At 44.3% G+C, this 19,322-nt stretch overlaps 1 protein-coding gene across 1 annotated transcript in view; it reads left to right on the forward strand.

The window, feature by feature from the left end:
* The first annotated feature begins 5,866 nt into the window (after nucleotides 1–5,866).
* Nucleotides 5,867–19,322, forward strand: part of AACS (acetoacetyl-CoA synthetase) — a 66,639-nt gene continuing 53,183 nt past the window's right edge. Inside the window, exons 1-2 of the mRNA XM_075274953.1 lie at nucleotides 5,867–6,051; nucleotides 17,546–17,649. Coding sequence (XP_075131054.1) covers nucleotides 5,922–6,051; nucleotides 17,546–17,649 — 234 coding nt within the window. The 5' untranslated portion in view covers nucleotides 5,867–5,921. The remainder of the gene's footprint in view (nucleotides 6,052–17,545; nucleotides 17,650–19,322) is intronic.

Genomic DNA, 19,322 nt, shown 5'->3' on the forward strand with positions numbered 1-19,322 from the left:
AATAAAACAATGCTGTCTACTTCACTAGTATCCCACCACAGCAGGTATGTGGCAGAGGTGCATATAGTTTAACCTCCACACTGCTGGCTTGTTCCAGCTTGTTACACCTATTAATAAACTTCAGTAACATTATATAGACGTCCATATAGAAGCTAGACCTGCACAGGTGTACACGCATGCGCCATCGTAGGTAGTTGTACTTTTTCTGCAACTTTTAGTCTCTCCACAAGCCCTGCTCGCCCACAGCGTGAGCTTCATGGGGTTAACAATTCATACAGCAGCAGGGGCAGGACTACATGCTACACTGGCAGGCGGGCTCTTCCTGTTGCAACACATAACGACGCTCCACTCTGACAGGGCGCACCCCACCAAGCGCTCACTGTGATTGGTTGAGACGCAGGCTCAGCTCTTACACCATTGGTTCTTTTCACTGACAGCTTCACATGCACGCAGCAAGCACTCGGCTGATGTGGAGCCAGAGTCACGTCAGCCAATCAGCGCTTGTGTGTTGTGATGCGTGCGCTCCATATCCCTCCGCCGCCCTCGTCACAGTGCCGGGGCCGCCTCTCAGTGCTGAATGGGCCAGTGAAGAGATAGGAGTTGTTAGGTAATAGGTAAATATTTCTGAATGGCAGGTAATAGTGAGTGCAAGTTATCACAGAGATAGCACTATCTGGGATGTGCAGCGCATGACTACTCGTCTAGTTTAGCTGTGCTATATACTTACATTGTCACATAATAGAATTATTAACCTGAAAGCTGAAAAGTAATAGTTATAATACATTTTATTTCTATAGCGCCAACATATTCTGCAGCGCTGTACAATTTGTAGGCTTCAAATACAGACAGCAAGATCCATTACAAATAAATAATCACTTCACACAATGGGACTGAGGGCCCTGCTCGCAAGAGCTTACAATCTATGAGGTAGAGGGGGTGACACAAGAGCTAGCAGGGGCAGTATTGCTTATACAGTGGTCAGACGATTTTATAATAGAGGTTACTGTCATTGCACAAACATAAAACTGTATGAGCTGTCACCAGTCGTGTCGTTTAATGTGCAGAAAAAAAATGGTGAAGGAAGAAACTTACCGGAAATATACAAAAAGAGAAAAACATGGCCCGCACATCCCAACCTTATACATTGATCTAGTAGTGCTTCTCAGCAAATTCTACAATACTGAACATGAGGTTCTTAGTATACATATTGATCAAGGTGTATAAGCCCACTAGCCACTTCACGGCGACCTCTTTATAGTGGGTCCCTACTCTACTGGGTGTGGTGCCGCACAGCGACCGCCACAACCGCAACACGGCGCCCACAGGGCGAGCGACCCAGCGGTCCGGCAACACCCCTGCCACCAGACCAAGCCCCCAGGGCTCCGGGCCGCGTCGCCCCATGGGCACTGCACCACAGAAGCAGCAGACACCATGCAACACCACACCATGTGAACAGCTCTCAAAAATTCACCTTACCATATTGCCCCAGTCAGAGGACTGAGAGCTAGTAGGTGGGTCCCTTTTTGCAGTCTCCTGCTAATTAAAAACACCTGGGCAAAATGGGGGGAGTGCTGGTACCAAGGCAAAACAAAAAAAAAATGGTGAAGGAAGAAACTTACCGGAAATATACAAAAAGAGAAAAACATGGCCCGCACATCCCAATCTTATACATTGATCTAGTAGTGCTTCTCAGCAAATTCTACAATACTGAACATGAGGTTCTTAGTATACATATTGATCAAGGTGTATAAGCCCACTAGCCACTTCACGGCGACCTCTTTATAGTGGGTCCCTACTCTACTGGGTGAGGGCCCTGCTCGCAAGAGCTTACAATCTATGAGGTAGAGGGGGTGACACAAGAGCTAGCAGGGGCAGTATTGCTTATACAGTGGTCAGACGATTTTATAATAGAGGTTACTGTCATTGCACAAACATAAAACTGTCGTGTCGTTTAATGTGCAGATTATACCTGGACATATAAAGTTAGTCTGAAACGGCATCATATTGTGTGGGGTAATGTGGGGGCGTGAACAGTGGAGGGTTCATTTAAGGCAGGGGTGCCCAATACGTCGATCATGATCTACCGGTCGATCGCAAAGGACGTATGCGTCGATTGCGGGAAGCAACCAGAGATCCCCGATGTCTGCTTGTTCACAGTGCAGGCTGAGAGTCGACTCTCAGCCTGCACTGTGAACAAGCATACCTCCCAACCGATCCGATTTCCGCGGGACATTCACGATTCCGGTGAGGACGCAGATCTGAGTTGAACACATACGCGGCTGAAGCGAGCTGACCCAGATCAGCTCCTTGCTTTGCCGCTGAACGCTGCCTACTGGCTTGTAGACGAGATGTGATGACGTCACATCACGTCTACAACTGTGCGCCAGTGAGAGAGAGAGAGGCGCATAGAGAGCAGTGGGGGAGCGAAGGAGAAGGTAAGTGTAATGTGTACTAGTGTACCTTAGTAGGTGGAACGTGAAACTGGAGGTAGATGAAGGAGAGGATGGCATGACACTGGGGGCAGAGATGTGGGGACATGAATCTGGGGGAAGAGATGGGGACATGAATCTGGGGGCAGAGATGGAGAGGACATGAATCTGGGGGCAGAGATGTGGAGACATGAATCTGGGGGCAGAGATGGGGGGACATGAATCTGGGGGCAGAGATGGAGGGACATGAATCTGGGGGCAGAGATGGAGAGGACATGAATCTGGGGGCAGAGATGGAGAGGACATGAATCTGGGGGCAGAGATGGAGAGGACATGAATCTGGGGGCAGAGATGGAGAGGACAAGAATCTGGGGGCAGAGATGGAGAGGACATGAATCTGGGGGCAGAGATGGGGGGCATGAATCTGGGGGCAGAGATGGAGAGGGCATGAATCTGGGGGCAGAGATGGAGAGGACATGAATCTAGGGGCAGAGATGGGGGGCATGAATCTGGGGGCAGAGATGGAGAGGGCATGAATCTGGGGGCAGAGATGTGGAGACATGAATCTGGGGGCAGAGATGGGGGGACATGAATCTGGGGGCAGAGATGGAGGGACATGAATCTGGGGGCAGAGATGGAGAGGACATGAATCTGGGGGCAGAGATGGAGAGGACATGAATCTGGGGGCAGAGATGGAGAGGACAAGAATCTGGGGGCAGAGATGGAGAGGACATGAATCTGGGGGCAGAGATGGGGGGCATGAATCTGGGGGCAGAGATGGAGAGGGCATGAATCTGGGGGCAGAGATGGAGAGGACATGAATCTAGGGGCAGAGATGGAGGGGGCATGAATCTGGGGGCAGAGATGTGGGGACATGAATCTGGGGGCAGAGATGGAGGGGACATGAATCTGGGGGCAGAGATGGGGGACATGAATCTGTGGACAGAGATGGAGGGGACATGAAACTGGGGGCAGAGATGGAGGGGGGGCATGAAACTGGGGGCAGATGAAGGGTGTATATGAAACTGGGGGAGAGATAGAGGGGGAACATATAATTTACAGGTGATTGTAGGAGGATTATACTGTGTGCGGGCACATGAAAAATTAATGAGAATGGGCGGAGTCAACTCAAAAGTGGGTGGGGCTAAAATTGCCACGGCGCACTAAGCGCGCCGCACATTTTGACCCTCTTTCAGTTCTTGAAAAGTTGGGAGGTATGAACAAGCACTCCAGACACTTGCAGGCCGGGCAGCAGTAGCAGCTCCGAGGGATGACGCGCTCCCCGCTCTTAGAGATGGAGGCGGACAGGGTTGCCTCCTATATTGAACTTTTCGATTGGAAGGGGGAGCCACCTCATCCAATGCACTTTTTTTTTTTGAACTGTGATTTTTATTGAAAGGATTTTTATAAAATACAATATAACAAAAGAGTTGAAAACATAAAAAAACATGAACGTGAAGCAATGCACATACTGTCAAGTAGACTGGGAATGTATACACATCACAAAAACCTGAGAGTGGAAATAAGGGGGTGGGGGAGGAAGGGGAAGGAGTCAGAGACCATTCAAAATACACTATGCGTCCCAAGGTGACCATATAGCCTGGAATGCCTCAACAGTATGGTAAAGTGTGGCCATCAAGTTCTCCATACTACAGACATCCTTAACTCGGGCTACAAGATCAGAACCAGAGGGAGGAGAGGCACTCTTCCATCAGAGAGCGATGAGCGTTTTGGCTGCGATAGAGAAACAATGGGAGCAGTGGATTTTGAGGCAGACTCCGCTTCAAAATCCATTGCCAACTTGCCCCATGTGAACTAGCGCTTAGAGAGGCGGTTCAGGCAGAAAAGCAGACACATTATTAAAGTGAATTACATTTGGTCCAGAATCACATGCTTTATGAGACTAAGTTGTCTGAAAAGTTAGCGACCATTTAAATAGCAACAAAATATTGTAGTGTTGTATGGAGATTGTTCCAATTTGCATAGGATCAGTCTAGTTACCCTATATCAGATATAAAATCACTCTAAAGGCAATTTTGGAAAATAGTGGGGGGAGATTTGTCAAGACTGGTGTTTTGCCTATTTGTGTTTGTTGTTAGGAATTACACTTACATCTACATAATAGAACTGCATGAGTGACCAAAGATCACAGAGGCACAAATAAAAACCAATGAAGGTGTTGAAAATTGATGTGTAAGGGTCCATTCACACAGAGGAAAATGGTGCAGAGTTTTCCGCGCTGAACAAAAGCTTTTTTTGCGCAATGCTTTTTTCTACGTGTTTTTTTGTCAAAAAAATACATTGTGCCAAAAAACATGCGGAAAAAAACGCCTCACTTTTTTCAGCACGAAAAATTCAGCACCCAAATTCAGCGCCATTTTCCTCTGTGTGAATGGACCCTCGGTCGGTGCACACAGAGTTTTTTGGCGCTGATTTTGATGCTGAATCCGCTTCAAAATCAGCACCAAAAAAACTGTGTGCACTGACCTTTATATTGTGGTTATTGTTCCCTACTGTTCTAAAACATGCTGGCTACAAGATAGTTTTGGATATTTTTAATTTTAAAGGGGTTATCCAGTTTCTAAGATTGATGGCTTAACCTAAGGATAGGCCATCAGTATTCGTTCTATGGGTGTCTGACACCTAGTAAACCTGCAGATCACCAATACAGAGGCAGAGCAATTGTCTTGCTCGGCATTTCAGTATGGCCCTATAGACTTTGATAGGCCATCAATCTTAGAAAATGGATTCGCTGAAAAGAAATAGGTATACTCTTTCGAGTTTCCGTTCTTCGGGTCCGCGTGGGTACGTGAAAAATGGAAACCGCATCCACTTGCAAAGCGGTTTCTTGCGGAAAGTTACACACCCCATAGACTATAATGCTTGCATGCCTGCTTGTTTTGACTTTTATCTCCACATATGAAGCGGAATAGGAGACAGGGTCCCCGAATGGTCGCCCTACATTGGCGTGAGAACAGACTGAGGTCGCCGCATTAAAGTTTGGAGGCTCTGGTGCAGCATCCAACAATCCAGAATGACTTTTTATCCAACAATGTCTGTGAAAAAATATTATTCAATGTGGTCTCTGGGGTTCGGTTGCTGTCCGTTATCAGACTGCAAAGGTCCAGAAGATCGGACACCACCTCCCAGATGTGAACATAGCCTTGACAGCTGCAAAATCTTGTCCACTCCCAGTCTGACCTCATCCCACCCTGTTGAATACTGTTACAAAATGTCACTTTTTACATAATACAGACTATTTCTCAAGTGCAGACCTTCATCTGTTAAACATTATTAAAATTCCTAAATTTAACCTTATTAAAACACAGGCAGACAAGGTAACGAGGTGTCACTAAACTGGCAGGTCAGGAACTAGGGACTATTTGATAACCAGTGCGCGGAGGGATACAGTCACTACTCAGCGAGTTAATAAGAGCGTGTCAGAGTAGGTGCGGAGAGAAGGAGAGAGCTAGACACACAGACACATCCAGCATGTCAAAGAAGGAGGAGCCCATGGAGGAGATCATGGAGTCTAAAGTGATGTGGTACCCTGATTCCAAGAAAATAACTCAGATGGACCAGTTCAGAGCCAGGGTGAACACGAATCATGGGCTCAGTCTGGGTGAGTGATACTGAGCAGAGTGACAGCTGGGCAGCATGTGACACTGAAAGTACTCAGCAGCTCTGCACACTGGAGGTTCCTACATCACAGCACTATCTGCCCTATCACAGTAGGGGGCGCCACTAGCCTCATGGGCATTGTACAGGTGTGCAACTTTATAGCACAGAATATATAAGAAGCAAATGCCCCAGGGACAACTGTGACAAGACTACAAGTCAGACATGGTTGATGCATATTCTGTAACCTAGGTGTGCAATCATAATGCACAATCCATAAATACATGAAAAAAGCCCCAGGGGTAATTGTGGGAAAGGGTTACAAGCCAGGTATGTTTTCTGACTATTCTGTAAACCAGGTGTTGCATATATTAGCTTCATTTTTGTATATGGTGACTTTTTGAAACTTTGCCATTCATGTGCCACTGGTAAGTGTCCTTATTTATCATCTGTATGTAATGGTGTGATGTCAGGTCACTTGACATGTTTGTGGCGGCCAGTCCAGCCATTGACATCTTACATACTGACATCACATTATTGGTTATAGTTATTGGCTGCTGTGATCCAGTTATTGGCTGCTGTGATCTCCCCCCCCCCCCCCCCCCCAGCATTCCCTGCTGTGTCCAAATGTACCAGGAAGTAGATACCAGCAGGGATCTGCTAAAGATCTGAACTGCAGGTGCATTGGATTGGAGAAGTTAGTAACTCATTAAAAAAAATAACCAAAAAAAAACATTCTGCTCGTTTAGTGTAAGAACTTTGTCTTGTTTTACATCAGCTATCTGTTATATTTATCAATAAATGGTGTAAAAACAAAACACAAAGGGAAACCATTCAGTGTTAAGATTGAAATAATTGTGTTAAAGGGGTTTTCTGTTGACCTAGGCCCAAAGCACCTGACCAAGTGGGGATCTAATGTGGGGCTGAGATTGCAGCAGAATGCATTTGTGACGTCAAAGTGTCATCCAGGTTCATTCTGTGATATATTCAAGTCTATGGGGGCTTCCAATACATTATTTTCCAATGAAGCAGAGCAGGTCCTATCCTACTTTGTGTCATCAGAATGGATCGGAAGTCCCCATAGCCTTGAATGCATTACAGAATGCACTTGGATGACGCTCTGATGTCACCATAACTGCGTTCCACTTCTGCACCTACAGTTTTTCCCTTCAGACCTCAGAGTATAATGAGTGGAGGGCCAGGGGAGGTGATTAAACATAATATTCAGTGTTACTGTCCTCTCCTGGGCTCCAACGCCGGTCTTCAACCCTTTTCAGGTCTTAAAGACATCTTAAATCACAGAGGCCTCTGACGTCATTCATTACATCTGAGACAAGAAGAGGCCCGAAGACTGGCGGAGCCTAAGAGAGGTAAATAACACTGTTTAATAAAGAGGACCTTTCAGGCCCTCGGGCACCTGTGGTGTAATATACACCGCTAGAAAGCGGACAGTGCGCTGAGTTCAGTGCATTATCGGCTTTCCTGTTATGTACCGCTGGTGAAGAGCTATCAATGCTTTTATCGTAGCTCTTCACTGTCAGAAGGGTATTTCTGACAGTCTGTGAGGAACGAGTAGAGTCAATAGCACTGAACGGTGAGGAACGCCCCCTCGCTTCCTGACAGTATTCGTCCATAGACTAGTACTGGGGGAGTGTTCCTCACACTTACCCCCTCTGAGGCTGCTGATCCTGACCCCACTTCCTTTAACTTTACTTACATAGGACTGCTGCCTTTACATATAAAGAAGGCAGCTCTGTGTAACAAAAATGTCTGCTTTACATTGAGTGAGAGGCAGCAGTCCTGTGTAAGATACAGTTTCAGACTACCATGGTAGCTTACATGGGGCTGTTGCCTCTCCCTCTATTACTTTACACAGGACTGCATTACATGGAGGAGCTGCTTATGTTGGCCCTGCCTACTTGTATTGACTCCGTCTATTTGCACTGAGCCTGCCTATAAAATGGTGCTACTGTTTATTTTATTTTTTTCGGGACCACTTTCCGTCCTTGTACATTCCCCCTAAACTACATCTGGCCCTGCCAAAAAGAAAAGAAAAAGGCATGTAAATATAAAAAGTTACAGGTATTAGAATATGATGACTCCAAGAATTTTTTTTTTTTATATAACTATATTTATATACCGTATATACACAAGCCGAGTTTTTCAGCACAGTTTTTGTGCTGAAAAAGTCCACCTCAGCTTATAATCGGGTAATTATGGTAATTCAGCAATATCATAGTTACAGACCCGGCATCTGGACCTGGCATACAGACTCCGGGACGGGTGCCGGGCCGCAGCATCGCCACGCTCATAGCAGGAGCGTAGCGATGCTGCTCATTTCAAACTGCAGAAGTACTTATGGTACTTCTGCTAGCAGGCCCAGAATACAGACCCCGCCCCCCCAGTCCATCACACGCCTGGTGACGTGGCCACTTAAGCTCAGGCCCGCACCCGGCGTGTATCTGCGTTCCGGGTCTGCTAGCAGAAGTACCGTAAGTACTTCTGCAGTTTCAAATTAACAGCATTGCTCCTGCTATAAGCGTGGCGATGCTGCGGCCCAGCACCCGCGCCGGTGTCTGGATGCCGGGTCTGTAACTATAATGGCGCCTCTCTGCTTCAGAACGGTCACCATACCAACCGGCACCTCTGCTGTAACTTTTACAGCTGTAATGTCAGAGTTCCCTGCAATCATGCCTGCAATCAGAGCTGTTGGAGAGCTGAGCATTCTGCTCAGTATGCCTGAGAATTGAACTGCTAGACTGGAGCACAAGCACTGGAGGGGGCTGAATGAAAGGTATGACGCAGGGGGATTCTCGGAGGCTCTGGGAACGCCCTGTGGTGCTCTGCGGGCTCATTTACATAAAGTTATTAACCAGGATTACAACAGAATGGCGGGGTGAATCTAAAAAGAGAAGATAGTAGTAGTAGTATAACCTTTTTAAAGGCTATTCAGGCATGTCTTTATCTCAAAACCCCTGACACCAATGAGATACTCCCTTTAAGAGACACTGGTCTAGTAACTCCAGGGTTTTTGAAAATGTGGCTTGGTAACTTTACCTGTTCAACCACTGCGTTTTATCTATAGACTTATATGGGAGAAGGAAAAAAATGTGAATACAGTGAAAAGTTGCGTTTCCACTGCAGCATTTTCTGGACAGTCGTTTATCTGCATTTTGCTATGTGTGGCCTTAGCTTAAAGGGGATTATCTACTATTATAAAATTGTTTGCATAGGTTTCAGCTAGGCCATTACTTTTAAAATTGACAGGGGTCTCATACACTTCAATGGGGATAAACGACCCGAATTTGGGAATAACACTGCGCTGACTCCAAACGTGTTTAATTCAAACAGAGCACTTTATTGGATTTCAAACACACGACGCCTTCACCAGCGTTTCGGGGATTAAAACCGTAAAAAACCACATTACCACATAATAAAATACAATAATAAAATGTGGTAATGTGGTTTTTTACTGTTTTATGTATCAATAGGATACTGGTGTATTGTTCTGGTACACTTGATAAAGGGGTAATCCCTGAAACGCTGGCGTCGTGTGTTTGAAATCCAATAAAGTGCGTTGTTTGAATTAAACACGTTTGGAGTCAGTGCAGTGTTATTCCCGAATTCTGGTTGTTTATCCCTGTTATATCACCTGGTGTGGGTGTTGGGTTTCCTGCTGCTCATCAGTGCTCCAGTTCATAACTGTCAATACCTCCAAAAGGACTGTTGGAGCGGACAGAATTTGGTCGCTCGGTACAATTGTTTGTTCCATGTTCATACACTTCAATGGAACATTGCTGCTATGACACAGATGGCAAGTGGGCACTGAAGATCCCAACGTGTAAGCAACAGTAAGAGACTGTGAGACTGTTCCTCGCAGCTTAGCATCTTGGCTGAGTGGTAAGGAATGAAAGGCTCTCCATAATGCCGCACCTCCATACATTTCCTCCCTCATCTCTGTCTACCGCCCAACCCGTACCCTCCGTTCGCTCAATGACCTAACACTTACATCCTCTATTATCAGAACCTCCCATGCTCGTGTACAAGATTTCTCCCGAGCCGCACCACTTCTCTGGAATGCTCTACCCCGGACAATCAGATTAACTCCCAATTTCTACAGCTTCAAACGCAAACTAAAGACGCATCTTTTCAGACAAGCCTATCACAATGTCTAACGTAAACCCTTAACCCTCCTCTGTCCCCGCTCCCACATTTCCCCACATGATATGATGTCATCTCAAGATAACTTTATCTGTCCAAGCTCCATCCACATGTTAAAGGACATGACTGTTGACTGCTCATACAGTTTTATGTTTGTGTAATGACAGTCACCTCTATTACAAAAGTGTCTGACCTCTGCATAAGCAATACCGCCCCTGCTACCTCTTGTCACCCCCTCTACCTCATAGATTGTAAGCTCTTGCGAGCAGGGCTCTCAGTCCCATTGTGTGAAACGACTTTCTTTGTAATGTAGCTTTCTGTCTGTATTTGAACCCTACAAATTGTACAGCGCTGCGGAATATGTTGGTGCTATATAAATAAAATTTATTATTATTAAGGAACTGAAGAACGCCCCCTCTGACAGTAGAGGGCTATGGACGAGTACTGTCAAAGGGGAGCTTTCCTCACAGCTGAGCTAGACTGTCAGGAACGCCCTTCTGACAGTGGACTGAGATCATTGCCATTATAATGGCAAGGATATTTCTAGCCCCGGGGCACATAATGGGAAAGCTGACAGTGTGCTGGATTCAGTGCTCTGTCTACTTTCTAGCGGTATATAAAACCACATGTGCCCGAGGACATGAAAGATCCTCTTTAAACAGAATCCTATTAATATTATAAAGGTGAAAGTTTGGATGTTTGTGGGTTTGTGTGTTTGGATGTTTGTTCCTCAATCACAGAATGGATTTTATTGAAATTTCACACACACACACACACACACACACACACACACACACACACACACACACACACACATTGCCCATGAAAAGGTAATAGGCTACTTTAAATGTGGGTCACTCACCCCAAATCACCACCGTCACCCTCCAAAGAATCCTCCGACTCGGCTGTAGCAGCTGGCATTCCGCCAGCGCTGGTCTGTCCACGCACCTCCTACTGGTGCATGGCTGGGTGTGGACGGGCTATGGAGCCAGAGCTGAAGTATCATACGTTGGGGGCTGCATGTGGGCATGCCGATTGAGCAGGGACACGGTGAGGAAGATGGCGGCAGCCCACATGGTCCCGGCGCTGCAGCTATCCCAGGCCGCCTACACACTCACTTTGCAGACAGCTAAAGAGGAGGCTGCTGCACCCGACACACCACCTGACAGGTCAGTGCAGCGGGGGGGGAAGGGGTGTCCCGGGGGGGTGGTGTCCACAGGTCGGTGTCCCCAGGGATCAACCACATTCCCCCTGAACACGTCAGCGCAGCCATGTCCCCTCTCCACGCTGGCACCTGCCAGCCGGAAGCCTTTCGCTGGCTCACCGGCCTATCAGTCTTTCGCTTCTTTTGCAGCCTTGGCTGCGTAGCCTGCAATAGAGGCGCCGGTATAATGCAGTGCATTGCATAAAACGGGCGCTTCAATTGCAGTCTACCTGCCATAGGCTGCAATCCAAGTGAAACACTGACAGGCTGGGGAGCCAGCGCAATGCTTCCAGCTGTCATAGCAACCTGACGCTGGCCCTGGACACTCCTCTGGGTGCCGGCGTCAGTGGAGTGAGCGAGCGGCAAGGGAGCGTGGGAAGGTGAGTACAACTATTTATTTGTGTTACACATCCAAGGGGGACATAAACTAAGGGGCCTATTAAACTTTGTTACAATTTTAAGTAAGTTGCAACTTTTTAAATTTTGCACACTGCATACCACTTTCTTTAAGAAGGACGTGGTGAGGGTGTGTTGGGGCGGTGCCATTAACCCCATCAGATTTATCCTTTATCTGCGCCACTTTTCTGTTGCAAATGGTGGCAGAAATCTACACCACCAAGTAGCTAGTATAGTTTTCTGGGCTAAGGTTCACAGAAGACAGAGGATGCACCTAATTTATGATTCAGCGTGTACCATGTCATAGATTAGGTGCAGACCAAGAATGCCAGTCTTAATAAATCAGCTCTTTAACTCTTGGAGCAACATTTCAAAATTATTCTGAGGTTGTGATAAATTTGTGCGCCATTATTTGGATTTTTCACTTAAATTTTTTTTTTCATGTTTCTGCAATGTTGTGATGGAGACAAGAAAAGTTTGCTGACAGCTCTTGGTCATTTCTTGCAGCCTCATCCTTAATCAAAGGCAGCTTATCCACCTGTAATGAGATAATGTTGCTACTAATAGCATTGTAGGCCATGCTCTTTCATTAAAAATCGCTTAGCACTCAGTCAGCCTCTGTCCATATGTCCTTATTCTTTGCTTCAGAGGCATAATTGACATTTAAGCCTGGGACATAACTTGATCTTGTATTCATGTGTTGTGCTATTAAACACATGACTGGTCTGTCCATATTCACCAAGTCTTTCTGTTTGCTAGACAGTTGACTTCCTATGCTAAGTTAAAGGGAACCATTCACTCAAAGATATATTTATATGCACTATAATACAAGTAAGAACAGAGTGAGAACACCCACGTAACCGCTTATTAGGGGGTATTACTGCACCTCTATGATACAGTTCCACCATTGTCTCCAAAAGTAGGAGACTTATGAGGGACTATTCGGGTAGGAACATGCACCCGCATGTAATTTATAATGTCCAGTCCCTGAAAAGTCTAACCTATCCCTCTCTTGTCTGTAATTTTATAGAATTTAATTTAGTGTACCCATTCAAAATTACTAGTCCCTGACTCTTGTCTGCACAGTGCTATATAGCTAGCTTTAATTGGTCTTGTTGTTGCCTGTATTAGTTTTTACTTTTAGATATTATACTTTATATACAGCTTATGTACCTATTGTTACTACGTGTGTGCTCTGTACTGATCTATATACTATCCCTTTGTATCATTGTTCACCCAAACCATTATATTGGTAACAACATGCACATATAAAAGCTGTGTCTGTAGAGATGAAGGTAAAATACACTTGCACAGGGCTGGGTGTTCAAAATCGCAATAAATCTGGCTTTTTACCTTGATTATGATTAATGGTGATTACTTAGGGCTCGCCTTTTTACAGTATGAGTGTATGTTGGATGAGCCTCTCGAGAATCGTCTTGTGAGGTTCATCAGGCGGTTTCATTCTGACCATACCTGTCCGAACCAAAACTGCTATTATATTCTGGGGTCTCTTCAGTCTCGAGTATTATTAGTAGAGGTCCAGATGAGGTGAGCAAACATTAATAAAAAAAAAAAAAAAAAAAGTGTTATTCTCCTGTCCTGGGATCCTACACAACTGTTTTCTTTGGGGCTTCTGACTGACCTCTGATTAAGCCTCAGCGGTCACATGGGTCCACGTGACCAACTGAGGCTCAATCACTTGCAGACATAAGGCAGAAGTGCAGGGAAGAGCAGAATAGGGAGTCATGCCAGCGTGTGAACATTATGCACGGCTAGCCACGATGGGATTCCAAGGTAGCATTCCGCTCCAAATGTATGGGCCTAGTTGGGAGCGAGTCAAAATCCGCTGCCAAAAAACTGTGTGAACTCGGCATTAGGAGGATGACTTCACTTCTGTGTTGGAGGGTCTGTGAGGAGCCTTTGCCACATATACTATCAAAAGCACTGAACAAAAATAACACTGCATTCTACACAGTTTTCTTCTGTAAAATGACAGACAGAAACTTGATGGACCATTATAAGAGACTGCCAGAGCTCTAGTGTAAAATAACCTGCCGCTAGAGGTGTCAGGGACCAGTTTATTCCTTCTTTCTTTGACAGAACCATGTATGGACAACTTCAGGGTTGGGACAAGGTGGGAATTCATCAGTCCTTCCAGCCATGTTTCTGGTGTAGAGGGTTGAAATTATGGCGCACATTTGGTGCATGACTCTTGTGCCACAAGCCCTGATTTAAGCCTCACTTGCCACATTGTAGGGATGCCTCGGCTTGACAGATTTGACTCTCAACAGTTTTGTGGCGTGAGTTATAAATTAAATCAATGCCAGTTCTTAACATGTAGATATCAGTTCTGGCACAGGGATGTCTGTCTGATTTATGAAGTGGCTGCATCCTCTTCATAAATCTATTGGTCTCTGCACCAATTGGGCACTTTATTAAGACTAGCAAACAATATGCCAATCTTAATATATCTGTCCCATTTGTTTTGCATCCAGGATTTACTTTAAAGAGGACCTTTCATGGTCCGGGGCACAGGCAGTTCTATATACTGCTGGAAAGCCGACAGTGCGCTGAATTCAGCGCACTGTCGGCTTTCCCAATCGGTGCCCCGGGTAAAGCGCTATCGGTCCCAGTACCATAGCGCTTTACAGTCAGAAGGGCGTTTCTGACAGTTAGCCAGGGACTCCCTTCTGCCCAGCAGCGCCTATCGCGCTGTAGAGTGTGAACGGGGAGTATTATCAGTACCATAGACGAGTATTATCAGGAGGGGAGGGGGGTTTTCCTCCCCGCTCACACTGTACAGCGCTGCTGGGCAGAAGGGCGTCCCTGGCTAACTGTCAAACGCCCTTCTGAATGTAAAGCGCTACGGTACCGGGACCGATAGCACTTTACCCGGGGCACAGATCGGGAAAGCCGACAGTGCGCTGAATTCAGCGCACTGTCAGCTTTCCAGCAGTATATAGAACTGCCTGTGCCCAATCTGATGAAAGGTCCTCTTTAAATGCAACACTGTAAACAATCACTATATGAGGATAGGCGCCCATTGTTTGTCAAAACTTGACCAATATTGCTTCAGGGCTGCAATTGAGGCCTCTTTAATGTGGCAGATTGACCAGGTGTGATTTTGCACATGAATCAGGAGGTTGAACATTATCCATCAGCAACTTTAGAATGTATTAGACTGTGAATTCTGTGACCACATAACCTTAGATAACATGTTAGTACGGGAAAAGTTAAACCACAAAAGTAGCAATGAAGGCACTTAGCCATGTAAACATAAAATATTGCTATTAGGTTAGAAGGCATCAAGAGTAAAGGCTTTCCTGTTTATTCTGCTGCTTTGAACAAAACATTGGTAGTTTTTCAGTATACCCCAGTGTTGTATTACAGTCATGTTTATAACATTTATATAATAGCCTCTGCTTGCGACTTCGTCTGAGTGTTGTTGGTATCTATATTTATATCTATATTCAGCAAATTGCTGCCATCCATGGTTCACCAGCTCCAGCATTTCGGCAGCTGTCAAGCTGGCCTGCTGCTGAACTCGTTCCTCATGCCGTGCCTGTGATTGTTCCAGCATCTCAGCAGCTCGCTGGGACGCCACATAATGTGTGTTGTTGTCGATGAACCACCTGCTTCGGTGTTTTAGCAGTTCTCAAGTCGGCCTGCCGCTGAACTTGCTCCATGCCTGTGATTGTTCTGGCATCTCAGCAGCTCGCTGGGATGCCATGTGAGTGTGTTGTTTGCGTCGATTATCCCCCTCAACTCCGCTTGAGGAGAACTCTGTGACTTCTGGCTACCTTCATAGCTCTCACTGTTTTAGAATTTTGTGACAAATTCGATCCCCCCACACACACACACACACACACACCATGTCTAAAATTGACAAACTGCCAATTTTAAAGAGGTTTGTGAGAACACTGCTAGATCAGATCAGATAATATGCAAATACATGTACACAATGGACTAAAGAGTTAGCTGTGTGTTTTACATAGAGAGATAAAGGCAGGTCTGTTATCAGTAAAGTGCAATTAGTGAGATAAGCTTCTGCAAGAGCAGTTTAATATAGTATATGAACATAAATTCATAACATGTCATTTACTGGGATAAAAAGTAGCCTATGTGTTATTCGAGGTTACAAACTGTGCCGAATTTTATCTAAAACCTTTCAGCTGTATTTGCGAGGAACAAACATACAAACGTTCAAATTTATAATAGTAGGATTGGGTGAATTAAGGCTGTGCTATCAATTAATTTTGATTCACCACTTCAAAGAATCGTGATTCGGATTTTTATCCGAATCATGAAACTGTTGTTAGGAATGCCACAGCCAGAGTCATCCGCTTCTGAGTGTAGGATGACGTGAGGCACGCATGCGCTGTACTGTGCGCCTCACACAGCCGAGACGTGACTCAGAATGAAGCAGAGGATTGCAACAAGATCCTATTCCAATGCTCAGCCTTGCTTGGCCACACCCCAATGTACTTGTATACAATTTACATATGAAATATCGCCCTGCAAACTAATTAAAGGATAGTGCTCATGGCAGTGAGTGCTATAAGGTACTGGGACTGGTTTAATGGTGGTTTTCTTGCTGTCAGACCCCCTTTAAAAATATCTGTTTACCTACAGTTTTCTGGGACTAAAAAAAAATGCAATTACAGGCAGATACTCTAGCCCTCATATTTTCATGTTGCATTTGTTCATGCAATATTTCCTGGTGCATAGTTCCTGGTTGTGGGAGTGTCTGAGCTTTATCAGGGAGATCCCTCCCAACCTCACCCACTACTCCTCTTAACCGTTTTATATTCACGCCCAGTATACATACTTACATATGTGTATATCTTTACATAGACAAACATATATATTGATGACTGAGAATGTCTGTTTATATGTTGCAGTTTTGCTAAAAAAAAAAAAAGTTTTATTAGAAAACTAAATGCATTAAAAAAAAATCAAAACAAAAAACAATCCACACCTTCTTTTGAAAGCATGCAGTTTTTCCTGCATTATGCTAATGATAAAGCATTCACATGTACTGCACTTTTTACTCGTCTCTTCACCCTCCCTATGCATCCCTTGCTGCTGTTGCCTCCAGTTACTGCTTTGAACCAGGTACTGGCTTATCTGGTGATCAGGACCAGCCCTTCCCTCCTCCTGGTAGCTCTGGCAGTCAATAAAGTACAGACAAATGCTGCTGTCATCAGCGATGACATCATTATTCATCCAACCTCATTTACTATGTAACTATGCTCATGGTGGGTTTGGCTAACATCTGAAGTCATGTGCACAATAAACGGCAAATGACCAAGATCAGTAAGAAATGGATTGCAACAGAGGTTGTGTTGGTCATACATTTTTACAAAAGAGTAGGACATTTTTATTTGGTCTCAATTAGAAAAATTTATTTCATCACTTTTTTTTGTCTTTAAATAATTTATCTGAAAACGACTTTAACTCTTCGTTTCTTTAAGCAAAAATATGAAAATTAAAATCGAGAGCTATAAGCTTGAAAATTTTTTTTACAATTAGTCAAAATTGATTAGCAGAAATATGATTAGAAATATATTATATTCTATACATATTTGTCTGTACATTAGAATGTTACATATACACTATACTACTAATAACTTTTAACACATTTGTTTTGTTTTTTATTTTCTTTTGGAATAATCACATACTATATACGTATAGTATTCTCAAAAACATTGACTTTTAAATTCTCTCCTTGTTCTAGCTAACTACAACGAGCTGTACCAGTGGTCGGTGGAATCATATCCAGAATTTTGGGGAGAATTTTGGGACTTCAGTGGAATTGTTTACTCCCGTATGTATGATGAGGTATGTCATCTCTTTAAAATGTAAAGGGGTTGTATGGGATTCACATATCAATACCCTTTCCTCAAGATAGACCTGGCTCTGCCACCCATCACCTTATATTGGAAGCCATAGCTGCCAGAATTGGCACTGTGTATGAAGATGGAAGCAGACAGATCTGTACACTGTATAGTGGCAGTTCCTTGTTATTGCAGTTTAGCTCGCATTAACTTGAATGGGAGCTGAGCTACAGTAATCCAACACAATCTCTACAGTGTATAGAACTGACTGATTCCAGCTATCCAGAATTTTGGGACTTAAATGGCTTTGTCTTTTGTATGTATGTTCAGGTGTGTGTTCTCTTTCAAATGTAGAAGAAATACATATAGATGATCATTGGGGGTCCGCCACCCATACTGATCAACTGATATTGGGAACCATGACTTCTAGAAATAGCAGTGTCCAAACCCAAAGCACGCAGTCCCTGGTTACTGCAATTCCACTCCCATTCACTGCTAAGCAAACTGACATTGATGATGTCTAAAACTCCTATAACATCCTACAGATTTGTCTTTAAAAAATAAATAAATAAATAAATAAATTGTGGAGATGAATTATCACATGTAGTAAAATATAATCAAAGCATGGTTAGAATAAAAGAGGCCTTGTTATTTTTAGTGGAACAATTTTGCCATTACTTTTAATGCATCTAAAATGAAGCATCTTCACGATGTTGCCATTAAAACAACCTGGAAATGTGTTCAGCTCCCTAGAGAATTACTTGTCTCCTTGGTGAAAGGATACAAACAAACTCCTTTCCATTTCTTAATACAAATTGCTGATTCAATTCAGATTCCCTTTGAAATACAGATTGCCATTAGTGATAGTATGTAGTATTTTGATAATGGAATTCCTGTGTAAAGACTGAATTTCAATTCTTCAAAAATTTGCAGTCATGCTATTAGATTGCAGAAAAAGTTTCAGGATATGTTATACTAGTTTTATGTTAGACTGAATTTAGACTTGACTCAGGTCTACTATATTTTACCACCATTGTTGTTGGCTTTTTCAAGGTGGAATCCACCAGAAGACAAGTCATGTCGCTTTTTTTCCCTCTAGCTGAAAAAATCAGCCAGAGGGAAAAAAAACCTGCTACGGACTTCCATTGAAATGATTGGGAGGCATTTTTTTGAGGCGGATTCCACCTCAAAAACAGCCTGCAAAAAATTGTGTGAATATACCGTAACAGCGACCAATTGCTACAGAAAGATAGATGACCCTGCTCAGAAGGGTTTACAATCTAAGGGAAGGTGAATGGAGACAGTACCTTGTAAGTGAAGGTTGAAGTTGTTCGGATGGTGGCAGCAAGGTTATTTAAGGCTGTAGTCTTTCCTGCAGAGGTGAGTCTTCAGGGTCTTGCTGTATAAGCCTTCCCACGTGGTTCCCTATCAGTTTTTTCTGCCTCTAGAATCTATTATGGCAGCAGAAGACTTTACCTTTTTCCTAAGGCTGTGTCCGTGTATAGTAAGGGGCAGTGTGACACTCTCCCCATTCAATTGCTACTACTAGTGTATTTACATGTATTTCTGCCAGAAGTAACTAACAAGGCAAACAAATAGCGGAGAAAATTCCAAGTGACCATGATATAGGAGATCCAGAGACATTGTACTGCAAATACAGGGCATGATGCAGCTACA

The sequence above is a fragment of the Leptodactylus fuscus genome, chromosome 1, assembly GCF_031893055.1.
Source record: "Leptodactylus fuscus isolate aLepFus1 chromosome 1, aLepFus1.hap2, whole genome shotgun sequence".
Classification (NCBI taxonomy): domain Eukaryota; kingdom Metazoa; phylum Chordata; class Amphibia; order Anura; family Leptodactylidae; genus Leptodactylus; species Leptodactylus fuscus.